General features: G+C 37.2%; 1 protein-coding gene across 12 annotated transcripts in view; it reads left to right on the top strand.

Annotated features, from left to right (window-relative positions):
• Positions 1-19,638, top strand: part of CEP70 (centrosomal protein 70) — a 90,492-nt gene extending 70,854 nt beyond the window's left edge. For 11 of the 12 annotated variants that reach the window (XM_040480299.1, XM_040480303.1, XM_040480304.1 and 8 more), the window contains 7 exons: positions 2,855-2,960; positions 10,246-10,416; positions 13,282-13,428; positions 13,602-13,770; positions 14,051-14,165; positions 15,912-15,991; positions 18,915-19,638. In XM_040480299.1, coding sequence (XP_040336233.1) covers positions 2,855-2,960; positions 10,246-10,416; positions 13,282-13,428; positions 13,602-13,770; positions 14,051-14,165; positions 15,912-15,991; positions 18,915-18,976 — 850 coding nt within the window. In that variant the 3' untranslated portion in view covers positions 18,977-19,638. The remainder of the gene's footprint in view (positions 1-2,854; positions 2,961-10,245; positions 10,417-13,281; positions 13,429-13,601; positions 13,771-14,050; positions 14,166-15,911; positions 15,992-18,914) is intronic. The other variant, XM_040480309.1, reaches the window with a different exon arrangement.
• Positions 19,639-21,687: the final 2,049 nt, after the last annotated feature.

Raw genomic sequence — 21,687 nt, 5'->3', positions numbered from 1 at the left:
TATGGCCTTTTGTAGCAACGTGGATGGAACTGGAGAGTGTGATGCTAAGTGAAATAAGCCATACAGAGAAAGACAGATACCATATGGTTTCACTCTTATGTGGATCCTGAGAAACTTAACAGGAACCAATGGGGGAGGGGAAGGAAAAAAAAAAAAAAGAGGTTAGAGTGGGAGAGAGCCAAAGCATAAGAGACTGTTGAGAACTGAGAGCAAACTGAGGGTTGATGGGGGGTAGGAAGGAGGAGAGGGTGGCTGATGGGTATTGAGGAGGGCACCTTTTGGGATGAGCACTGGGTGTTGTACGGAAACCAATTTGACAATAAATTTCATATATAAATAAAAAAAAAAAGAAAATGCTATAAGAAAAGAAGGGGCAAGTCTCTCTCCCCTTTTAGAACATGAGAGAATTCAATTTTTTTTTCTTTAGATTTGTAGTTGCCTTTCAGCTAATCAATCTTTAATAGCAAATGAATCTATTTGACATGGGAACACATGGACTTTTCTTATTTGAGTTAATATTACAAAGAGGTTGATTATAAAATTCGGTTGTTAGGAAGTGATCAAGTAGGTCTGCCAGTACAAGATAAGTGAAGGTATTACACTAATTCCATTTAATTTCAGTGGTATTTATATTTTGCTAGGAGAAAACAAAATCAGAATCCTGTCACTCTGGCATTGAGCTGATGGATGTCAAGGTCATCAGAGGACAGTGAACCAAACTGAATGAACAACCAAATCTTTATTCACTTACTGCAATAGTATAAGCAACCAAAAAATGTTCTATTTTTAGTGTTCCGTTCTTCTCATTGGAAAGGTACCAGGCAAGGGTCAGTGAATGACATGCTGTGCAGATGGGAAGAAACATATCACTGCTTAGGAGCCCTGCACAAAAGACTCCTGCTATTTCATGGGCCTAGGGGAAGGCCTTGGAGTGGAAAATACTGAGTCAGAGTGGAGAAAAGTGTATTAGTCAGGACTCCTCCCCACAAGGAGAAGTGAAAAGTACCTCAGTCAGGGCCATCCCACTAAAGAGCTTCTGGATGGAGGCACTAATGCAGAAATGCTGGTGAGCACGGCTGGCCAAGGGGTCACAAGGGAAGGGTGGAGTCCCGGGGTCTGAGTTCTTGACAGCAACTCCCTCCAGAGATTGCAGTGCCCAGGCTGTGCACCAAGTCTGATGTGGGAGGGCAACTTCCTCTCACAGAGCTTTCCAGGCAAAGCCTTTGTAATTGTCAGTGGTTTGGGCCTGAAAGGTAACACATAGGATTTTGGCCTGGAGCTAGACTTCTCCCCTAGACAAACAGCTACCTTCAGAGTTGTAGCGTTGGAGTTGATAGATTGAAGGAAACCTACCCTCTTTTCATCTTAATCATATAAAAAAATCCTAGGAATGTAGAGAAAAGGACTTAGGGAACGTACAGCTCTGAGAGGTTTGTATTGGTCTCTACATGTATTTTGTATCTTTGTGACTAAGTAAGCAGGAGTTATAAAAACAAAATAGGCATTCCACTTTTCAACTGGTCCCTCATCTCCAGAATGGGAGCCATCATGAGATCATAGAAAGGCTTCAGATATGGTTAAAAGCTATAAAGTATCTGTACATAGAAGCCTATTGTACGGAGATGGCTCTAGAAAGCAGGAGACAGCACAGCATATTTTAAGCTGGAGGGCAGTTTTCTGGGTTTCCCAAACTCCACAAAGAAACACAGCTCTTGCTTCTAGTAACATGGAATGAGTGTCCACTAAGTATGTAAAGAATCTTTTCGCTGCTCTTAGGGGTTTTGTGGCCCTTAGGTCCTGCTCACTGCTTTGGATACAATAAAACAATCCTAGCATATTTCTGAGTACAGCCTACTCTCCTACAGCATAGGTTTCTAAAACATCAATGAACTCATATGCAATTGGGAAATAAGAGAATGATTAGTAGTGTAACATGGGCATCACATTATTTATGTGAGTTTTCTTAGTTACAAGGAGCTAGAATAGCCGTAGTATTATAGCTTTCAAGAAGGGGAAAGCGTTGCTAGTACATAGGCAACTGCTCTGTCAGCCCTGTTTTAAGAAAATTTATTTTTTTTAATTTTTTTTAACATTTATTTATTTTTTGAGAGACAGAGAGAGACATAGCATGAGCTGGAGAGGGGCAGAGAAACAGGGAGTCACAGATTCCAAAGCAGGCTCCAGGCTCTGAGCTTTCAGCACAGGGCATGATGTGGGGCTTGAACGCACAGACCGTGAGATCATGACCTGAGCCAAAGTTGGTTGCTCAACCGACTGAGCCACCCAGTCGCCCCCCAGTTTTTTTTTTTAATGTTTATTTTTGAAGAAGGGAGAGACAGTGTGTGAGTGGGGAAGGAGCAGAGAGAGAGAGGGAGACACAGAATCGCAAGCAGGCTCCAGGCTCTGAGCTGTCAGCACAGAGCCCATCACAGGGCTCGAACTCACAGACCGCAAGATCATGACCTGAGCCGAAGTCGGACGCTCAACCGACTGAGCCACCCAGGCGCCCCTTAAGAAAATTTAAAATGAGAGACTGCACCCAGGACTCCCTCCTTGACCCCCAGCATCAGGCAGACTCTAGGATGGAGGCAAGTTGCACTTTCCCCCTTGCCCTCCTTGCCTGTTTTAACCTCCACTTCTTCGGCCTGGTCTCCATTTCCATCTTCGTAGTCTAGGCTCATAAAATTAAATTTAAAAAATTTACACGTGCATATGCATGCATTCACACACACATGTATATGTAAAATGATAGAAAGCTGTTGGAGGGGAGCTGAATCATTGGCTTAGTTTGTTTTCTTAATCCGGTGTCTAGGAAAGCATTTTGTATTATCTTGATTTATTTTCTCCCCTTTAGGTTAAAGGATCTTCTCAGTCAAAAAAAGGTGGAGGACCCAGAGAAACAAGATGAACCCAGCAAAGACAACCAGCAGCAGGCCCTAATTGACCAGAGATACTTTCAGGTACTGAACAGCTGGCAAAGAGACTGGTGTTGGTAGAGAACCTTGGTTTCTTTTTTCTTTCATTCTTTAATTTTTTTTTTAGTTTTTATTTACATTCCAGTTAGTTAACATACAGTAAAATATTAGTTTCAATTATATAATAGAGTGATTCAACACGTCCATACAACACTCAGTGCTCATCACAAGGGCACTCCTTAATCCCCATCACTCATTTCACCCATCCTCCCACCCACCTTCCTTCTGTTATCCATCACTTTGTTCTCTATAGTTTTTTCCCTTAGCTCATTTGTTTTCTTTTTCTTTAATCAAAAAAAAAATTTTTTTTTTTTTAATTTTTAAGTACTCTCTTTACCCAACATGGGGTTTGAACTTTCAAGCCCAAGATCAAAAGTCACATGCTCCACCACCTGAGCCAGCCAGGCGCCCTTATTTTGTTTCTTAAGTTCGACATATGACTGGAACCATATGGTATTTGTCTCTCTCTCAGAGACAAAATATTAGCATAATACTTTCTAGCTCCATCTATGTCATTGCAAATGGTAAGATTTCATCATTTTTATGACTGTGTAATATTCCATTATGCATATGCACATCTTCTTTATCCATTGATCAGTCAATGGACACTTGGCTATTGTAGATAATGCTATAAACATCAAGATGCATTTATCTCTTTCTGTTAGTATTTTTGTATTCTTTGGGTAAATACCTAGTAGTACAATTACTGGACCATAGGGTAGTTCTGTTTTTAACTTTTTGAGGAAACTCCATACTGTTTTCCAGAGTGGCTGCACAGTTTGACCCCCACCAACAGTGCAAGAGGGTTCCTTCTTCTCCACATCCTCGCCTACACCTGTTTCTTGTGTTGTTTGGATGCTTTTTATTTCTTTTTGTTGTCTGATTGCTGTGGCTAGGACTTGCAGTACCATGTTGAATAAAAGTGGTAAGAGTGGATATTCTTGTCTTATAGAGGAAAAGCTCTCAGTTTTTCCCCATTTAGGATGATGTTAGCTGTGTTTTTGTTCACATATGGCTTTTACATGTTGAGTTATGTTCCCTCTAAACCTACTTTGTTGAGGGTTTTTATCATGAATGAACATTGTACTCTGTCATACGCTTTTTCTGCATCTATTGAAATGATCATATGGTTCTTACCTTTCTTTCAATTAATGTGATGTATCATGTTGGTTGATTTGCAAATATTGAACAACGCTTGCAACCCAGGAATAAATCCCACTGAATTGTGGTGAGTGCTTTTTTAAAATGTATTGTTGGATTAGGATGCTAATATTTTATGGAGAATTTTTGCATCTGTTCATCAGCAATATTGGCCTGTAGTTCTCTCTCTCTCTCTCTCTCTCTCTCTCTCTCTCTCTCTCTCTTTTGAAGTTTGTTTATTTAGAAAGAGAGTTTTTTTTAATTACCAACTCATTTCATTTGCTGGTTATTGGTCTGTTCAAGTTTTCTATTTCTTGCTGTTTCAGTTTTGGTAATTTATATGTTTCTAAGAATTTATTCATTTCTTCTAGGCTGTCTAATTTTTTGGCATATAGTTGTTCATAATATTCTCTTACAATTGTTTGTGTTTCTGTGGTGTTGGTTGTTACTTCTCTCTGATTTGTGACTTTATTTGGGTTCTTTCTCTTTTCTTTTTGATAAGTGTGTCTAGAAGCTTATCAATTTTCTTGACCTTTTCAAAGAACCAGCTCCTGGTTTCATTGATCTGTGCTTTTGTTTTTTAGTTTCTATATCATTTATTTCTGCTCTAATATTTACTATTTCCTTCCTTCTGCTGGCTTTAGGTTTCATTTGTTCTTTTTCTAGTGCCTTTAGGTATAAGGTTAGGTTGTTTGAGATTTTTCTTCTTAAAGCAGGCCTGTTTTGCCATTTAACTCCCTCTTAGGGATTCCCTCTTAGGATTGCTTTTGCTGCATCCCAAAGGTTTTGGACCATTGTGTTTCATTTTCGTTTGTTTCCATGTATTTTTAAAATTTTCTTCTTTGATTTTTTGGTCGACCCCATTCATTGTTTAGTGCATGTTGTTTAATCTCCATGTATTTGTGGTCTTTCCAGATTTTTTCTTGTGGTTAATTTCTAGTTTTATACTGTTGTGGTCAGAAAAGGTACATGGTATTATTTGAGTCTTTTTGTATTTGTTGAGGCCTGTTTTGTGACCTAATGTGTGATCTCTTCTGGGGAATATTCATGTACACTTGAAAAGAGTGTTTATTTTCTGTTCAGATGATTTGTCCATTGATGTAAGTAGGGTGTTAAAGTTCCCCATTCTTACTGTATTCGAACTTTAGTTTTCATCTCAGTTTAATAAGTTATCAGGTGGTAAAGAATATTTGTATTTGTGTGTGCTTATCCTGTTTTACCATGGCATGTCTTCTTGGCTAAAAACACTGTAGGTAGCTTGACTTAGAATTTGTCTTACTCCTTGAAAGACTTTGGCCTAATTAAAAGTAGGGTAGTAAAAAGTTGATAAGATTTTTAAGATTGGCCTGTAGTTCTCACTCTCTCTCTTTTTTAAAGTTTATTTATTTATTTACTTAGAGAGGGGGAGTTTTTTGTTTACTGCCCATTTCATTTGCTGGTTGTTGGTCTGTCCTATTCTCCTCTCTTAAGCCATTTCCCTTTTTATTGTTTGTGTTGTTGCTTTTGTTGGTATTATTATTATGACTGTTATTATACATAAATTTATTTTCTTAAGGTCCTACATGGTTTTGTTTTTATTTAGATATTTAGTCCCTCTGAATTTTAATTTTCTATGTGGTGTCATGTAGAGATCGTACCTTAGTGATTTTTTTTTAATGTTTATTTGTTTTTGAGAGAGACATACTATGAGTGGGGGAGGGGCAGAGGGAGGGAGGCACAGAATCTGAAGTAGGCTCCAGGCTCTGAGCTGTCAGTACAGAGCCTGATGCGGGGCTAAGCTCACAAACCGTGAGATCATGATCTGAGCCAAAGTCGGACACTCAGCTGACTGAGCCACCCAGGCGCCCCTAACCTTAGTGATTTTTATAGACCATTTATTGAATAGATAGTGATCAAGCCAGCCTGTTTACTGACTGAACTGGGCCTGTGCTCATATTTTATTGGACTCAAACAGGGTTTTTTAAACTTTGAATTAATTACTAATATTTTAAAAATTAAGATATTTTATTTGTTCTTTTTTCTGCCTTCTCTTAAAAAGCTACAGAATCTGGCAACAAATTCCTGCATAGTCCTTATCAGAGCAGAATTATGCCTTTCTCTTGTCACATATGGGCATGTGCTCTTTAGTTAGCCATAGCCCTTGGCCATGCTTGCTTCACTCACTCATGGTCTTAACTTGCTTCTAGATGCATTTGAGTTTGCAGTTTCTCATAGACATTCTTTCTCTACTTCACTGAAATGAAACCTCTGTCATATCCACTCATATGCATAGGTTTATTTATTTCTAGACTCCTTAGTCTATTCCATTTTTATACTATTTCCCATATTCTTTTACTTTCTGTAATTTTATAGTAGGTTTTGATACCTTTTAGGAAAAGAATCTTATGCATCGTTCTTTTAAAATTTTTCCTCTATTATAGTTTTAGCACATTTACTCTCCTGGATGAAGAGTTTGTCAGATTCAAAAATAGATCCTATTGAGAGGAATTGAAATTGGATTAACTTTTTAGATTAATATTTGGCAAGATGACACATTTACATTTTTTAATCATCTCAGAAGTGTGTCTCTAATTTTCTTTAGGCCTTCTTTATAGCCTTGAATAAAGTTTTATGTATATATTTTTTCAATTTTTTTAAACAGCTATTTTTTTTTATGTTTATTGACTTTTGAGAGAGAGAGAGAGTGAGAATACACATGAGTGTAGAGACAAGGAGACAGAATCTGAAGCAGGCTCCACGCTCTGAGCTGTCAGCGCAGAGCCCAACTCAGGGCTCAAACTCATGGACCGCTAGGTCATGATCTGAGCTGAAGTTGGACGCTTTACCGACTGAGCCACCCAGGCACCCCTATATATTTTTATTTAAAAAAAAAATTTTTTTTTTCAACGTTTATTTATTTTTGGGACAGAGAGAGACAGAGCATGAACGGGGGAGGAGCAGAGAGAGAGGGAGACACAGAATCGGAAACAGGCTCCAGGCTCTGAGCCATCAGCCCAGAGCCCAATGCGGGGTTCGAACTCACGGACCGCGAGATCGTGACCTGGCTGAAGTCGGACACTTAACCGACTGCGCCACCCAGGCGCCCCCCCTATATATTTTTAAATTTAGCTCTTGGATGTTTCTTGTTAGGTTTATTTCCTAGGTATTTTATAACTTGTATTGCTGTCGAGAATGGCATCCTTTCCTCTATTACATTTTTTAATTGGTTGTTGCTGGTTCTTCATATATCTGTGTTGATTTTCATTTCCAGGCAATTTTCTGAAAACAGATTTTTTTTTTTTTTGATAACTCTCTTGTACCCAGCATGTAACTGAATTTCTTTTATTTCATTTTGTTTCTTAGATTCAATTTGAGAGGCTTTGTCCTTTAATAGGCAATTAAACCATCATAGATATTGAGACCTTACTTATATATCTGCTTTTATTCCTGACATCTTTGTTTTCTATTTATATGTTTTCTAGTTCCATTCTTTTTTTTTTTCCCTGAAATTTGCTAGGTTGAGATTTGTCTTCTTTTTCTTTTCTAGTACTTACAACATCTGTTATCTTATTTCTTTTCTACTTGTCTAATGTTTACTTTCAAGATACAGTTTTTATCCATATCAAGAGTTTATCAGTATCTGCAAACTGTTTCTGAATAAGATAAGAACTATTTGTGAGTTGGGTTGTTTTTGTTTTAATTCTCATCTCTCTGGTAATTGTTTAAGTCATTTTACTATTTTCTCATTGTTAATACACATTTTTCTGCCAGTCATCTGACTGTGGTCAAGTCATAAGAAATGCTCTGCTGTCAGTAATAAATCTGTGAAGGGGATTTAGTTTCTCCATTAAAATATGTGTAAATACAAGAGAGGGTGCCTGGGTGGCTCACTTGGCTAGTGTCCGACTTTTGGTTTCAGCTCAGGTCATGATCTCACAGTTTGTGAGTTTAAGCCCCATTTCAGGCTCTGCACTTGATGGTGTGGAGTCTGCTCGGGATTCTCCCCCACCTCTCTGCCCCTCCTGCTTTCTCTCTCTCTCTCAAAATAAATAAATAAGCTATGTGAATAAATACATACATACATACAAGAGAAGAAAATGTTGAAATATTCTCTCTTAAACTAAAAAAAAAAAAAACTCGTAAGTAAACATCTGAAGTTTTTTTTTTTTAGTTTTTTTTTTTAACCTTTATTTATTATTGAGAGACAGAGAGAGACAGAGCATGAGCAGGGTAGGGGTCAAGAGATGGGGAGACACAGAATCCGAAGCAGGCTCAGCACAGAGTTCGACATGGGGCTCGAACTCACAAACCGTGAGATCATGACCTGAGCCAAAGTTGGACGCTTAGCCAATGGAGCCATCCAGGCGCCCCAAACATCTGAAGTTTTATTACCAGGAGACCTATGAATATAGCTTGAAGTATGAGTAGGGACAAAGATTCGAGATCAAAATAGTATCTTGTCTTTATGCTTATATAATTATTTATTAAATGATCTGGGCTTGATGGTGGTAAATAAGGAAATTACTTTCCTCCCCCTTTTTTAAAAAATTTATTTGAGAGAAAGAGAGAGAGCGAGCAAACCAGGTAGGGAGAGATGGGAGAGAGAGAATCCCAAGCAGGCTCCGCACTGTCAGCACAGAGTCCAGTGTGGGGCTTGAACTCATGAGCTGCGAGATCATGACCTGAGCCAAAACCAAGAGTCAGATGCTTAATCGACTGAGCCACCCAGGCACACCTACTCTTTTCCCTTTAAACTTGCTATTTTGGGTCTCCTCCTTTCCTTGGATGATATATAAGGTAGAACTCATAACTGTCAACAGGGGGCGTATAGTCACAGATTATACATGTTAAGATATTTAAAATTCACTCCAGGCATTGATAATATTAGGGAGTTACTGTTAAATTTCTTATATATAACAATGGTGTTATGATTTTGTAGGAGAATATGCCTTTTTTAAGAGATGCATACTTAAGTATTTGAGGATAAAATTTTATCATGTCTATATTTTCTTCAGATGATTCAGCTAAAAATAGAGTGAGCAAATATGGGAAAATGTTAACAGTTGTTGAATCCAGGTAATGATTATGTGGGTATTTATGATAGTTCATTTTATGTATCAACTTGACTGGGCCATGGGGTGCCCAGATATTTGGTTAAAGATTATTCTGAGTATGTCACATATGAATATGTGAGGGTGTTTATGGATAAGGTTAACATTTGATTTGGTAGAATGGATAAAACAGATTGCCTTCCCTAATGTGAATGGGTCTCATCCAGTCATTTGAAGACATGACTAAAACAAAAAGGGTTAATAAGAGGGAGCCTTTGAGCTGGGACATGAGTTTTTTTCCTGCCTTCAAACTTAAATTAAAGCATTGTCTCTTCCTGCGTCTTAAGCCTGTGGGCATTCAAAGTAGAAGTATTTCCTTGACTCTCCTGGGTCTCCAGCTTGCCTACTGCAGAAATTGGGACTTCTCAGTTTCCATAATTGTGTGAGCCAATTCCTTAAAATTAATCTCTTTAGATGTATTTATATACATATACATTGTTTCTCTTTCTCTTTAGAGCCTTCATTAATACAGATTTTGGTACTGAGTGGTTGTAGAGGAACAACATATTAAGGATGAGTTCTCTGAATTGGATCTGGGGTTTCCAGAATTGGCACGATGTTTCCAGGATTTCTGTATAGAATGTGTGGGACTTTATTATTCACTGTCCTTACACTCTGGCCTTTAATTGAAGCTATGAAACAAACAACAGGAAATGACCCCTTTAAACATCTGATTTAGCTTAAATATGAGGAGATAGAATTAGAGAAATGTGAGACTCTAGCTAAGGATATATTGATGATTATTTTTCCCTGTGTGGATTATAAGAAGTCATTCATAACTACTTTCAAGTCTAAATCATTTGAAATGCATTTTTGCTTTTCTATGAAGTCTGTAGTTCTCATTAGAATTACATGTTTAATTCTGTTGATGCAACTACTGTACTTCCAAAACATTACAGGTGTCAGTTAAAGAGCTTCTTAATGTCCAAAATTAATTCTGAAAATGATGATACATTAACATAGAAAGCACTCCTGTAACCTAAATCACTTGGATAGGACTATGATAGACATTTCAATTAAAACATTGTCTTTTTTTAAAGGTGCTGAGTAGCATCAATTCAGTTATTCACAATCCAAGAGCTCCAGTGATAATTCATAAACAGAGCAAAGGAGGAGCCCAACATTTTCATAAAGATTTTGTTCAAGATTGTGGATTTGAGCATCTTATTCCTATAATAGAAATGTGGGCAGATCAACTGACTTCCCTAAAGGTAAAGGGTTGACTATTCTTTATTATAGAGATCCCGCTCTACTTTCATCTTCCTCTTTTTGGTGTCTCCATGCTGCAGCTTTTCCTGGCCCTTTTTCCTCTTCAGATGTAATATTTTGTTCTTCATTCGTTTTAATTGGGGATTTTTTCCCTCTTCATATTTGAAATAATTTTCCTTCTTTCAAAACTGTCCACATTTGTTTATTCTGTAGAGCAGTTAATAGTCCAAAAGCAGCCAATACTACTTTTACTTATTCTATCTATCCATGGAAGATAAAAATTTCTTCACTTTCTTTTTTTTTAAATTTATTTAATTAATGTATTTTTATTTTAATGTTTTATTATTTATTTTTGAGAGAGAGATAGAGACAGAGTGCAAGCAGGGGAGGCACAGAGAGAGAGAGAGGGAGACACAGAATCCGAAGCAGGCTCTAGGCTCTGAGGTGTCAGCACAGAGCCCGACATGGGGCTCAAACTCATGGACTGTGAGGTCATGACCTGAGCTGAAGGCTGATGCTTAACTGACCAAACCACCCAGGCACCCCCCTTTTTTTGTTTGTTTATTTGAGAGAGAGAGAGAGAGAGAATACAAAGAGGGGAGAGATGACAGCAGTGCTCTAAAGGGCCAAGCACTGTGCCATGCTCAGTCAGTTAAGCGTCTGACTTCAGGTCAGGTCATGATCTCGTGGTTCATTAGTTCAAGACCCTCATCGGGCTCTGTGCTGACAGCTCAGAGCCTGGAGTCTGTCTTGGATTCTGTTTCTCTCTCTCTCTCCGTCCCTCCCCCACTCGCGTGTGCTGTCTATCAAAAATAAATAAACATTAAAAAAATTAAAATAGAGTGGGACAATTTGTCTAGGCCAAGAAGATTAAGTAGGCTGTCATGAAGACTAGAATTAATTTGATTTTGAATCTTTTAATTTTTTTCAAGATAAAAACCTGCCTGGAGATAAATGCTATAATAGATGAGTCCTGAACACATAAGTGAAGGAAAGGCTGTCACAAAAGGACACTTACTGTATAATTCCATTTTATGTGAAATGCCCAGAATAGGCAAATCCATAGAAACAGAAAGTAGATTAGTAGTGACCCAGGAATTGGGGACAAGGAAGAATGGGGAGTGGCTGTGAATGGGAATGACATTGCTTTTGGGGGTGATGAAAATGTTCTGAAATTAGGCTCTGCCCTAACAGTACTACTTGTATTGCAAGATGTCACTAGCTTATCAACTTAAATTTTATTAGAAACGTTTGCAGAGCCTGCTTGGGATTCTCCCTCACTCTCTCTCTGCCCCTCCCCTACCTGCGTGTGCTCTCCCTGTTTCACAAAATAAATAAATTAAAAACAATAGATCGGAGGTCATCAATATATCATGTTTTGTGTAAGCCCTATATTTACCTGGAGAAAGCAACATAACAGACTTTTTCTAAAATGGTAATGATATTTTAAAAAGGTACTGATTGGGGCGCCTGGGTGGCTCAGTCAGTTAAGCGTCTGACTTTGGCTCGGGTCATGATCTCATGGTCCGTGAGTTTGAGCCTGGCATCAGGCTCTGTGCCGACAGCTCAGAACCTGGAGCCTGCTTTCGATTCTCTGTCTCCCTCTTTCTCTATACCTCCCCCACTTGTGCTGTCTCTCTTTCTCTCTCAAAAATAAACATTAAAAAAAAAAAGGTACTGATGATGGTTTGATTTTATATATATATATATGTATATATATGTATATATATGTATGTATATATATATAAAAAATATATAAATACACACAATTCTTGTTTATATATAACATATATATATATATATATATATATATATATAAAATTTTTTAAATGTTTATTTTTGAAAGAGCAAGTGTGAGTGCAATTTGGGGAGGGGGAGAGAGAGAATCCCAAGCAGGTTCCACGCTGTCAGCCTAGAGCCTGACACTCAGGACTCAATCCTACGAATCATGAGATCATGACCTCAGCCGAAACCAAGAGTTGGATGCTTAACCGATTGAGCCACTCAGGAGCCCCAATGTTTTATATATATATATATATATATATTAAACCTGCCTGGATAATTTTACAGTAAAACCTTGGTTTGTGAGCATAATTCATCCCAGAAACATGCTTGTAATCCAAAGTACTTTTATATCAAAGCAAATTTCCCCATAAGGAATCATGGAAACTCAGAACATTCATTCCACAATCCAGAAATATTCATGTAAAAATGATTACAATACTGTAATCTAATACAAAGTAATAAAGAAAAATAAATTAACCTGCACTTACCTTTGAAAACCTTTGTGGCTGGTGTGAGAGAGACAAAAGAGAGGAGGGTTATACCACTATCGCTAACGGAATCACTGCTGTCTGTTGGCTCAAATGGAATCTTTCTCGTTTTGGTCAACTTTAACAAGGAACCTATTCAGTGACCTAGCATTGAAGCAATGCATTCCTAAGCTTACTCTTGTATGGAAAAGCAAAGGACTGTCCATAGGTGCTTTGAAGTGACGAAACATACACTAGGGCTGGTTGAGGGCACCTTCCAAAGTTCTGAAAAATCACTGATTTTTGCCAAACACCATGGCCTGAGACCAAGCATCCGAGCATGGGAGACTGATCACCCACAATCCCTCAGTGAGAGAGAGAGAGAGAGAGAGACCATTGGTTCAGTTGTGATGATGTGACGTTTGGCGTCACATACTACTTGTACTGCAAGACATCACTAGCTTATCAACTTAAAATTTATTAGAAATGTTTGCTTGTCTTGCAGGACACTTGCAGAACAAGTTACTTGGAATCCAAGTTTTTACTGTATTTTATTATCATTATGGAAACTTTTAAAAAAATCAATAATACCATGTTGTTTCTTTTGTTATAAAGGATTTGTATAAGTCCTTGAAAATACTGTCTGCAGAACTGGTGCCTTGGCATAATTTAAAAAAGCAGGATGAAAATGAAGGTATCAGAGTTGAAGATCTGTTATTTATAGTAGATACCATGTTAGAAGAAGTTGAAAATAAGGAAAAGGTAATGCTTAATACTTATGTACATTTTCACATTTTAATGTAATCTTATCTTAAAAATGGATACTGATACAGATATTGATATTCTACTAGAATTCTATGTCTCTTTAAAGTTTTTATTAAAGCCTTGGGATTGTTTTAAGACGTGGACCATCTTTCTCTTTCTCTTTTGGACAGGACAGCAATATACCAAACTTAAAAACTTTGCAAGCTATTGTTTCTCACTTCCAAAAATTATTTGATGTGCCTTCTTTAAATGGAGTCTATCCTCGAATGAATGAAGTTTATACTAGGCTTGGAGAAATGAACAATGCTGTGAGAAACCTCCAAGAACTCTTAGAATTAGGTGATGACTCTTTGCCCTGTCTGGCCCCCATTTAAGAATTATTCCTGATAGATTCTGTGTCTCCCTCTCTCTGACCCTCCCCCGTTCATGCTCTGTCTCTCTCTGTCTCAAAAATAAATAAACGTTAAAAAAAAAAAAAAAAGAATTATTCCTGATAAATCAAGTAAAAGTAGGTTAAAATTTTTTAAGTAAAAAATTGAGGATAATGGAAGCATAAAGTATTTGATTTAATGATTTTGAAAATTCAGTTTTAAAATACCCTTTTATTTTTTTCTTACAGATAGTTCAACTTCATTGTGTGTGTTGGTGAGCACAGTTGGAAAATTGTGTAGGCTGATTAATGAGAATATGAATGAGCAGGTTATGCAGGTATTAGGACCTGAAGATCTCCAAAGGTATTTATTTTAAAAAGTTTGCAAAATATTATCCAAAATGCTTGGAGTGATGAAATTAAAGACTTTCAAAACTTTATAGGTTATTTACCTTTCCTGTTTGGGATAGCATCTTTTAAATAATTTGACAGTCTAAAATATCTCACACCTTATAGATAGATGGAGAGAATGCCAACCATTTTCAAGGTAAAAATAGATTGTAGGGCCTCTAAGTTTATATAGGGTGGGTCAGGACTCCAGCATTACTGCTCTAAGCCTGTTCCCAGGGGAAATTATATATGGAGAAATTCAGACCTTATTAGCAACATCATGTAAATGTTCAGAATATATAAGCCAGTCCTATTTTTAATATACCACCATAGACCACTTAATAATCACTAACAGTGTATTATTTGATTAAAAGATAAATGTTAAGGATTTTTTTTAAAGCTAGTCATCTCTAAAATAAGATCTGATTTTTTTAAAAAATATTGAAACATTCTAGCTATACTTCGAGCAACTCTTCCCACCCCCTCCCCCCAATTTGGTACTGTAACATATGGGAAGAGGAACATATACATAAACCACCTATTCCATATATTATGTAAGTTTTCCAAGAAAAATCCTTACCTAATCTGACACTTGAGTTTTCTGATACTTGATGCTTTTTTTTTTTTTTAATTTTTTTTTAACTTTTATTTATTTTTAAGAGTGAGAGAGGGGCACCTGCGTGGCTCAGTCGGTTAAGCACCTGACTTTGGCTCAGGTCATGGTCTTAAGACTTGTGGGTTTGAGCACCGCATCAGGCTCTGTGCTGACAGCTCGGAGCCTGGAGCCTGCTTCCCATTCTGTCTGTCTCTTTCTCTGCCCCTCCCTGGCTCTCACTCTGTCTCTCTCTCTCTCTCTCTCTGTCTTTCTCTCTCTCTCTCTCTCTCAAAAATGAACAGTAAAAAAAATGTTTTCGAGAGAGAAGGAGAGAGAGATGGGAGGAGAGCATGAGCGGGGTAGGGGCAGAAAGAGGGAGACAGAGGATCAGAAGCAGGTTCTATGCTGTGAGCGCAAAGCCCAATGCTGGGATTAAACTCAGGAATGTGAGATCAAGACCTGAGCTGAAATCAAGAGTTGGCCGCTGCTCAACCAACTGAACCACCCAGGTACCTCAAAACAGGTGGGTTTTTTTGTTTGTTTTTATTTTTTGAGAGAAAGGGCACAAGTGAGTGAGGGGGTGTGGAGAGAGAAGCAGGGCTCCAGCTCACCTGATATGGGACTCAAACTCAGGAACCATGAAATCATGACTTGAGCTGAAGTCAGATGCTTAACAACTGAGCCACTCAGGCACCCCTGATACTTGCTGCTTTTAAAAGGAGCATAGCTCTCATTATTGGTCTTTTTTCCCTTCCCATATTTATACTGTCTACTGATACTTATTCTTAATGTTTAATAGAATACTGGATATAAAAACCAATTTTTAGAAAACGTTAAAAAGCAAGGTCTCTTAAAAATCCTTGAGCTAAATGGAAAGTTTTCCACATCAGGAGTGTTACATAAATTTAACTTTGGAACACGTGTTTACACTGATAATAGATATTTCTCTACAAACGTAGTAAAAGGTCAACACAGAGCTCAAAAATCAAGGATTGCAGTAAATGATTATTACATTTATATTTAAATTAGCAGGAAATTTCCTAACGTTTTGAAAATGTTTTATTTTCAATCAAATGCAAACCTTAAGTTGGAAATTCAGTGTAAACTGTGCATTTTTTTTAAAAGCATTATCAACAAATTGGAAGAACATGAGGAATTTTTCCCAGCATTTCAGGCATTTACTAATGATCTACTTGAAATCTTAGGTAAGATCTTTGTTGTTGGTGGTTAAATTTTGAGTCTTAAGATATCATTGGGTTGGAGGTAAGAGTGTTCCTTAGTCACTGTATTAGTGCTTGTACCTAGAAGTGTTTTGTTAGAAAGTGTATAAAAAGCACTAACAGTTCTGGAAACACACTCCTAACTTGCAGTTAGAGTTGGTTAGGGTTGGTCTACAGAACAGAGAAGGTACATATCCTTTAAGGAGCTGGGGATTGCCTTTGTTTTGAAATCTTAAAAGGAGAAATGGCATTACTCTGGCTGGTCCCAGTTTAACCCTAACTCTGTCATGGCTTAATGAAAAGAAATCGTGATAGAATTTATGATCTTGGAAGATGTTTTGTGTTGTTTTTTTTTTTTTCTTCCTTTTTTTTTTTTTTTTTTTTTTAGATCTTACTGTGTTTTTTAAATACACAAATTAAATTTCCTTCTCAGGTGATAAGTAATGTAAAATAAACATCTGTATAAAGAAAGACACATTTATAAATCTATATATAGTAGGGAAGATATATATTTGCATTTTTGGTCATATTGAGAGTTTTGTTAATTTTATCTCTTGAAGGGAAAAAATGTAACTTATTTAGGAATTTTAGGCAAAACAGAGACCCAAGTCTCTTATCTTATAAAATTTTTTTTTCATGTTTATTCATTTTTGAGAGAGAGAGAGTGCAAGTAAGGGTAAGGCAGAGAGAGAAGGAGACACAGGATCTGAAGTAGGCTTCAGGCTCTGAGCTGTCAGTACAGAGCCTGACAAAGGGCTCGAACTCATGAACTGAGAGATCATGACCTGGACCAAAGTCAGATGCTTAACTGACTGAGCCACCCAGGTGCCTCTAAGTCTCTTAAGTGTGATTATATATGGCTATAAAAGTAATTTATCTTACTATTAAGAACATTTTTAAAGTTTAAAGTGATTTATTCAGTGATTAATTTTTTTTTATATAGCTCATTTGAAAGATTTTTTTTTTTTTTTTTTTAAAGAATGCCTCCTTGATATAGGAAATTGAATTGGAAGAGGAGAGGGCACCTGGCTGGCTCAGGTGGTAGAGGCTGTGACTCTTGATCTTATGGTTGTGAGTTCAAGCCCCACATTGGGCATAGAGCCGACATTTAATAAATTTCTTAAATTAGAAGAGAAAATGAGGTTTAGTAGAAGATAAGGGAATGAGTAAATTAAAATTTGGTAAGAAGATGAATAAATGAAAGAAACATCTGACTGGAATATCTAGCCTAGTAAACGTAAAAGTTTTGTGGCCTATTTTATGTAGACTGTGGAAGCAAGGGAGACCGTGACTGAATGTGTTTTAGGCATAGAAATGTGTTGCCTCGTATTCCAAACAGCTTTGTTTCATAGAATAATATTTTTCTTGCTTTGTGGTAGCAGTTAAACAGTGAGGTTCTCATCATTAATAAACATTTCAGTTGGTGTACAGGTAACACTTATTTCAGAATCCTTCTATAGAAACTTCCTCTTAGATACGATATTCAACATGGTTCATGTGGCATCATTTACTTCAATAAGCCATATCTCTCTGCGGATGAACTCTGTTTTTTTGTCACAGTTGAAACTCTGGAGTTACATATGACACTTAACATTGGGAAAGTTAAAATTGTTTGGCAAACATAACTATTTTTATTATTACTAGACGTCATTTTAAGCATTTAGAACTATGGAATGTTGTACTGAATACCAGATATGGAGAAGGACTTTGTTTTCTTACATAAGTGGTATGATTAGCTGAGAATATTCTCATATCAGCCAAGATCCTTCTCTGTGGGATTTATTTATAAGGCAGATTTCTCATGTAGTGAAAAAACAAGTGTGATTTCAGAATGGGGTTCAGGAAATAACTTGATCTTGTACCTTACCGTGATATAAAGTATGAATCAAATAATCTGTTGTAGATCTGCATATATATTTTTTTTCATATCCTGATGCTTTATAAGTGTATCTAGACAAGTATTTTGAGTGAAGTCAGGAGCTTAAATAGCATAGGCTATATATTTAGGCTAAAGGAAAAACAACCAAAATTCAGCTAAACATGGAAGAAGAGAGGTGGAATCTAAGGAAGCATTTTTACATAAAATAAAATGAATTTATAAACAGTGGCCTAGGAGAATAATGTAGAAAAAAGTGGTCAGAATCTAGAGAACCTCCCACTGGGGCTTTTGGGGCTGGAGTCTAGATAATGAGAGAAAAGGACCTTGCTTCTCCAGTGACCAAGAGCTTTCAGACTGAATTCTAACAGGCTGGTTGGAAGCAGACAGTCTTAGAAAGAGAAACCAAATTCACAAAGAATCTGGCAGAGAAGAACCTGAGCTAGTTTATCTGGTAAGGTGGACCAGACTAAGCTCTGCAGTACATTGCATCTGAGATTTGTACTTTGAGAAGCCTCACACTTTTTATTAGGTAGATATGTTGTTTCATCTAAAAGGTAGACCTCAGAATGATCTTACTAATGAGAAATTTGTCCAGTAGAATTAAGGAGAGGACTATGTTCCATGAGAAGAAATCATTAAGTCCTCAGATGGGTACCCAGAAGAGAGACAGCTTCTACGTAGGATTTCACCATGTAGGCTCACCCATGTAATTATATAGATTTAAAGAGGCAATGACATATTGCAAATGTGGCCAGTATGATCTCTTAATAAGAGGACACTGCTAATGAGATTAATATCAGAGTCAGAAGATACTTGTAGGTATATGGTAGCTTTTACAAACAGATGCCCTGTAAAGCATCTGTGTTTCAATCAGTGATACTCTTATCACCACTATTGTATAAAAATTTCTTGTGCATCAAAGTGCTAGTGTTGCCTTTGCATTTGAGGTTTTCCTTTGCAGAGAGATTGTCATTTCATCTGAGCCTATCACTAGATAAAGCTATTCTTATTCTTGTTTTTCTGTTACAGAAATTGATGACTTGGATGCCATTGTACCTGCAGTAAAGAAATTAAAAATACTTTCATACTGAAAACAAATCAAATTATTTTTACTGTGTAAATTGCATTCTTAACATTCTGAGTATTTTGTAGGATCGTGCTTTAAGACAAGGGTTAAAAATGTATTTACTCTCAGAATTCATCCCCTTCTTAATATTGGGTCTTCCCATCTATATTTTTGTTAACTTTGAGATTCTTATAGAGAAAATAGTTGCGAAGCTAAAGTGGTAAGTTAACTTTAAATCCTTTAATCTTAAGGAATTCGTGAGTGCTTATAAGATTGTTTTAAAATGTAGTGTGTAAGTAAAAGAAAAACTCAGGGAGACAGGTTGCAAACAATAGGAAGATTGCATTTAAATTGAGGGTTTACTGACCTTTTTTATTCTGGGAATAAGGATTGCCAATGGCTGTCTTGAATTCAGCCAATAGGAACCTACTGCTTTCCTGGCAAGGAAATTGCACATTCTACTGAGATATCCTTCATGACACTTGACCTTTCAAAGCTGGAGGAAGAAAAGGAAGAAGGAAAAAATGTTTTATCTTTGGGTTAGGTTAGGAAATGAATTATGAGGTAATAGAGAGGAGTAGATAATAGTCTCTCATCGAAAAAAGTGTCTTTTTTGCAATCTTGATGTAATGTACTTTTTATAAGGACATGAAATCTTAAATAAAGCTCTTGTGAAGAATTTCCAAATGTAAGTGTCCTCAGTGACTTATTTGCATTATTCACATATAATGAGTCATATTCTCTTACAAGGCTGAGCCTTGCTGCATTTTATTTTACCAAGAATGCTTTTATTGCTGCTTCTACTTATTCTCTGTTCTCAATATTCAGTCTGAGTTTCTTAAGGGACCAGTGTTACTCTCCCCCCCCTCCCCCCGCACCACCAATCCCTTGCCACTCTGTTATAAGTAGCAGGCCTAGGTTCTTTCTAGATTTAAAATTCTTTGATTTGTTAGGCTGCAGTTACATTTCTAAAAAATTTTTTTTAATGTTTATTTATTTTTGAAGGAGAGAGAGGGACAGAGTGTGAGTTGGGGAGGGGCAGAGAGAGAGAGACACACACACAGAATCTGAAGCAGGCTCCAGGCTCTGAGCTGTCAGCACAGAGCCTGATGAGGGGCTCGAACTCACAGTGAGATTGTGACCTGAGCCGAAGTCAGATGCTCAACCAACTGAGCCACCCAGGCACCCCTGCAGTTACATTTCTAAACATGAGCCCACAATCTGTGAAAGGACCTGTGTCTTTTGAGAGTTGGGTAGAAAAAGTAATTGGATATTTAATTATGTAAATACTCTGAGCTGATTAGATCACTCCAAGAAATTGCTGTGAGGTAGCTAGGAAATCTAATGTTATTTGAAATGAAAAAATATAGGGGCGCCTGGATGGCGCAGTCGGTTAAGCGTCCGACTTCAGCCAGGTCACGATCTCGCGGTCCAGGAGTTCGAGCCCCACATCAGGCTCTGGGCTGATGGCTCAGAGCCTGGAGCCTGTTTCCGATTCTGTGTCTCCCTCTCTCTCTGCCCCTCGCCCGTTCATGCTCTGTCTCTCTCTGTCCCAAAAATAAATAAACGTTGAAAAAAAAAATTTAAAAAAAAAGTGAAATGAAAAAATATAATTTAAAAAGTATGTGAATTTAAATTTTGTTAGCTAGTTTAAGAATCTCTGGCTGACTCTTAGGTTGTTTTTTTTGTTGTTTTTTGTTTTTCAATTTTTTTTTTTTAACGTTTATTTATTTTTGAGACAGAGAGAGACAAAGCATGAACGGGGGAGGGTCAGAGAGAGGGAGACACAGAATCCGAAACAGGCTCCAGGCTCCGAGCCGTCAGCACAGAGCCCAATGCAGGGCTCAAACTCACGGACTGCGAGATCATGACCTGAGCCGAAGCGGCCGCTCAACCGACTGAACCACCCAAGTGCCCCTTAGCTCTTAGTTTAAAACAAGTTTCAAACTCTTCCTCAGAGGCCTCAAGAGTTTTTTGGAGGATCACTGAATGGGACAGTGCCACTAGTAAGAACTTTAGGCCCCCTCTGTTGGATCTACTTTTATCCGGTTTTAATTATTTAAAATATAAGTAAAGTACTGAAATTAGTGTTTAGCCCCTTTTTAACTTTTTAATTATGGAATAATTGATTAGTAGGTTGAACATATTTAAAGTATACAATTTGATAAGTTTTGATGCACCTATACCTGTGAAACCATCACCACAATCAAAATAATAAACATATCAATCTCTCTCCAAAGCTTCTCTCTTTGCTCTTGGTAATTTACCCAGCCCCTTGCCACCCCTAAGCAACAACTGATCTGTTCTCTGTCATTATAGACTCGTTTGCATTTTATGGGATTTCATGTAAATGGAATCATAAAATTGATTTTAAAAAGTTGTTCTCTTTTTTTGTCTGGCCTCTTTCACCATAATTGTTTTGAGATTTTTGCATGTTGCATTTATTAATAGTTCATTCCTTTCTATTGCTGTGTAGTATTCCATTGTATGAATATACCACAATTTGTTTATCCATTCACCTAGTGATGGAGATTTTATTTTCCAGTTTTTTACTACTACAAATAAAACTGCTATAAACATTCATGTTCAGACTGTTATGTGGACATACCTGGTATCCAGTGTCTTGAAAACTGTTGTTTCATGTATTTTGTCTGTTCTTTGTTTTGTTTTGGTTCTGGTTGGTACAGGTGGAAGGGTAAATTTGGTTTCTGTTACTCCATCCTGGTTAAAAGTGGA

This window comes from Herpailurus yagouaroundi, unplaced genomic scaffold (genome assembly GCF_014898765.1).
Source record: "Herpailurus yagouaroundi ecotype Mexico unplaced genomic scaffold, PumYag 159, whole genome shotgun sequence".
Classification (NCBI taxonomy): domain Eukaryota; kingdom Metazoa; phylum Chordata; class Mammalia; order Carnivora; family Felidae; genus Herpailurus; species Herpailurus yagouaroundi.
The sequence above is the reverse complement of the archived record's forward strand: the minus strand, read 5'-3'. Positions and strand labels throughout refer to the sequence as shown.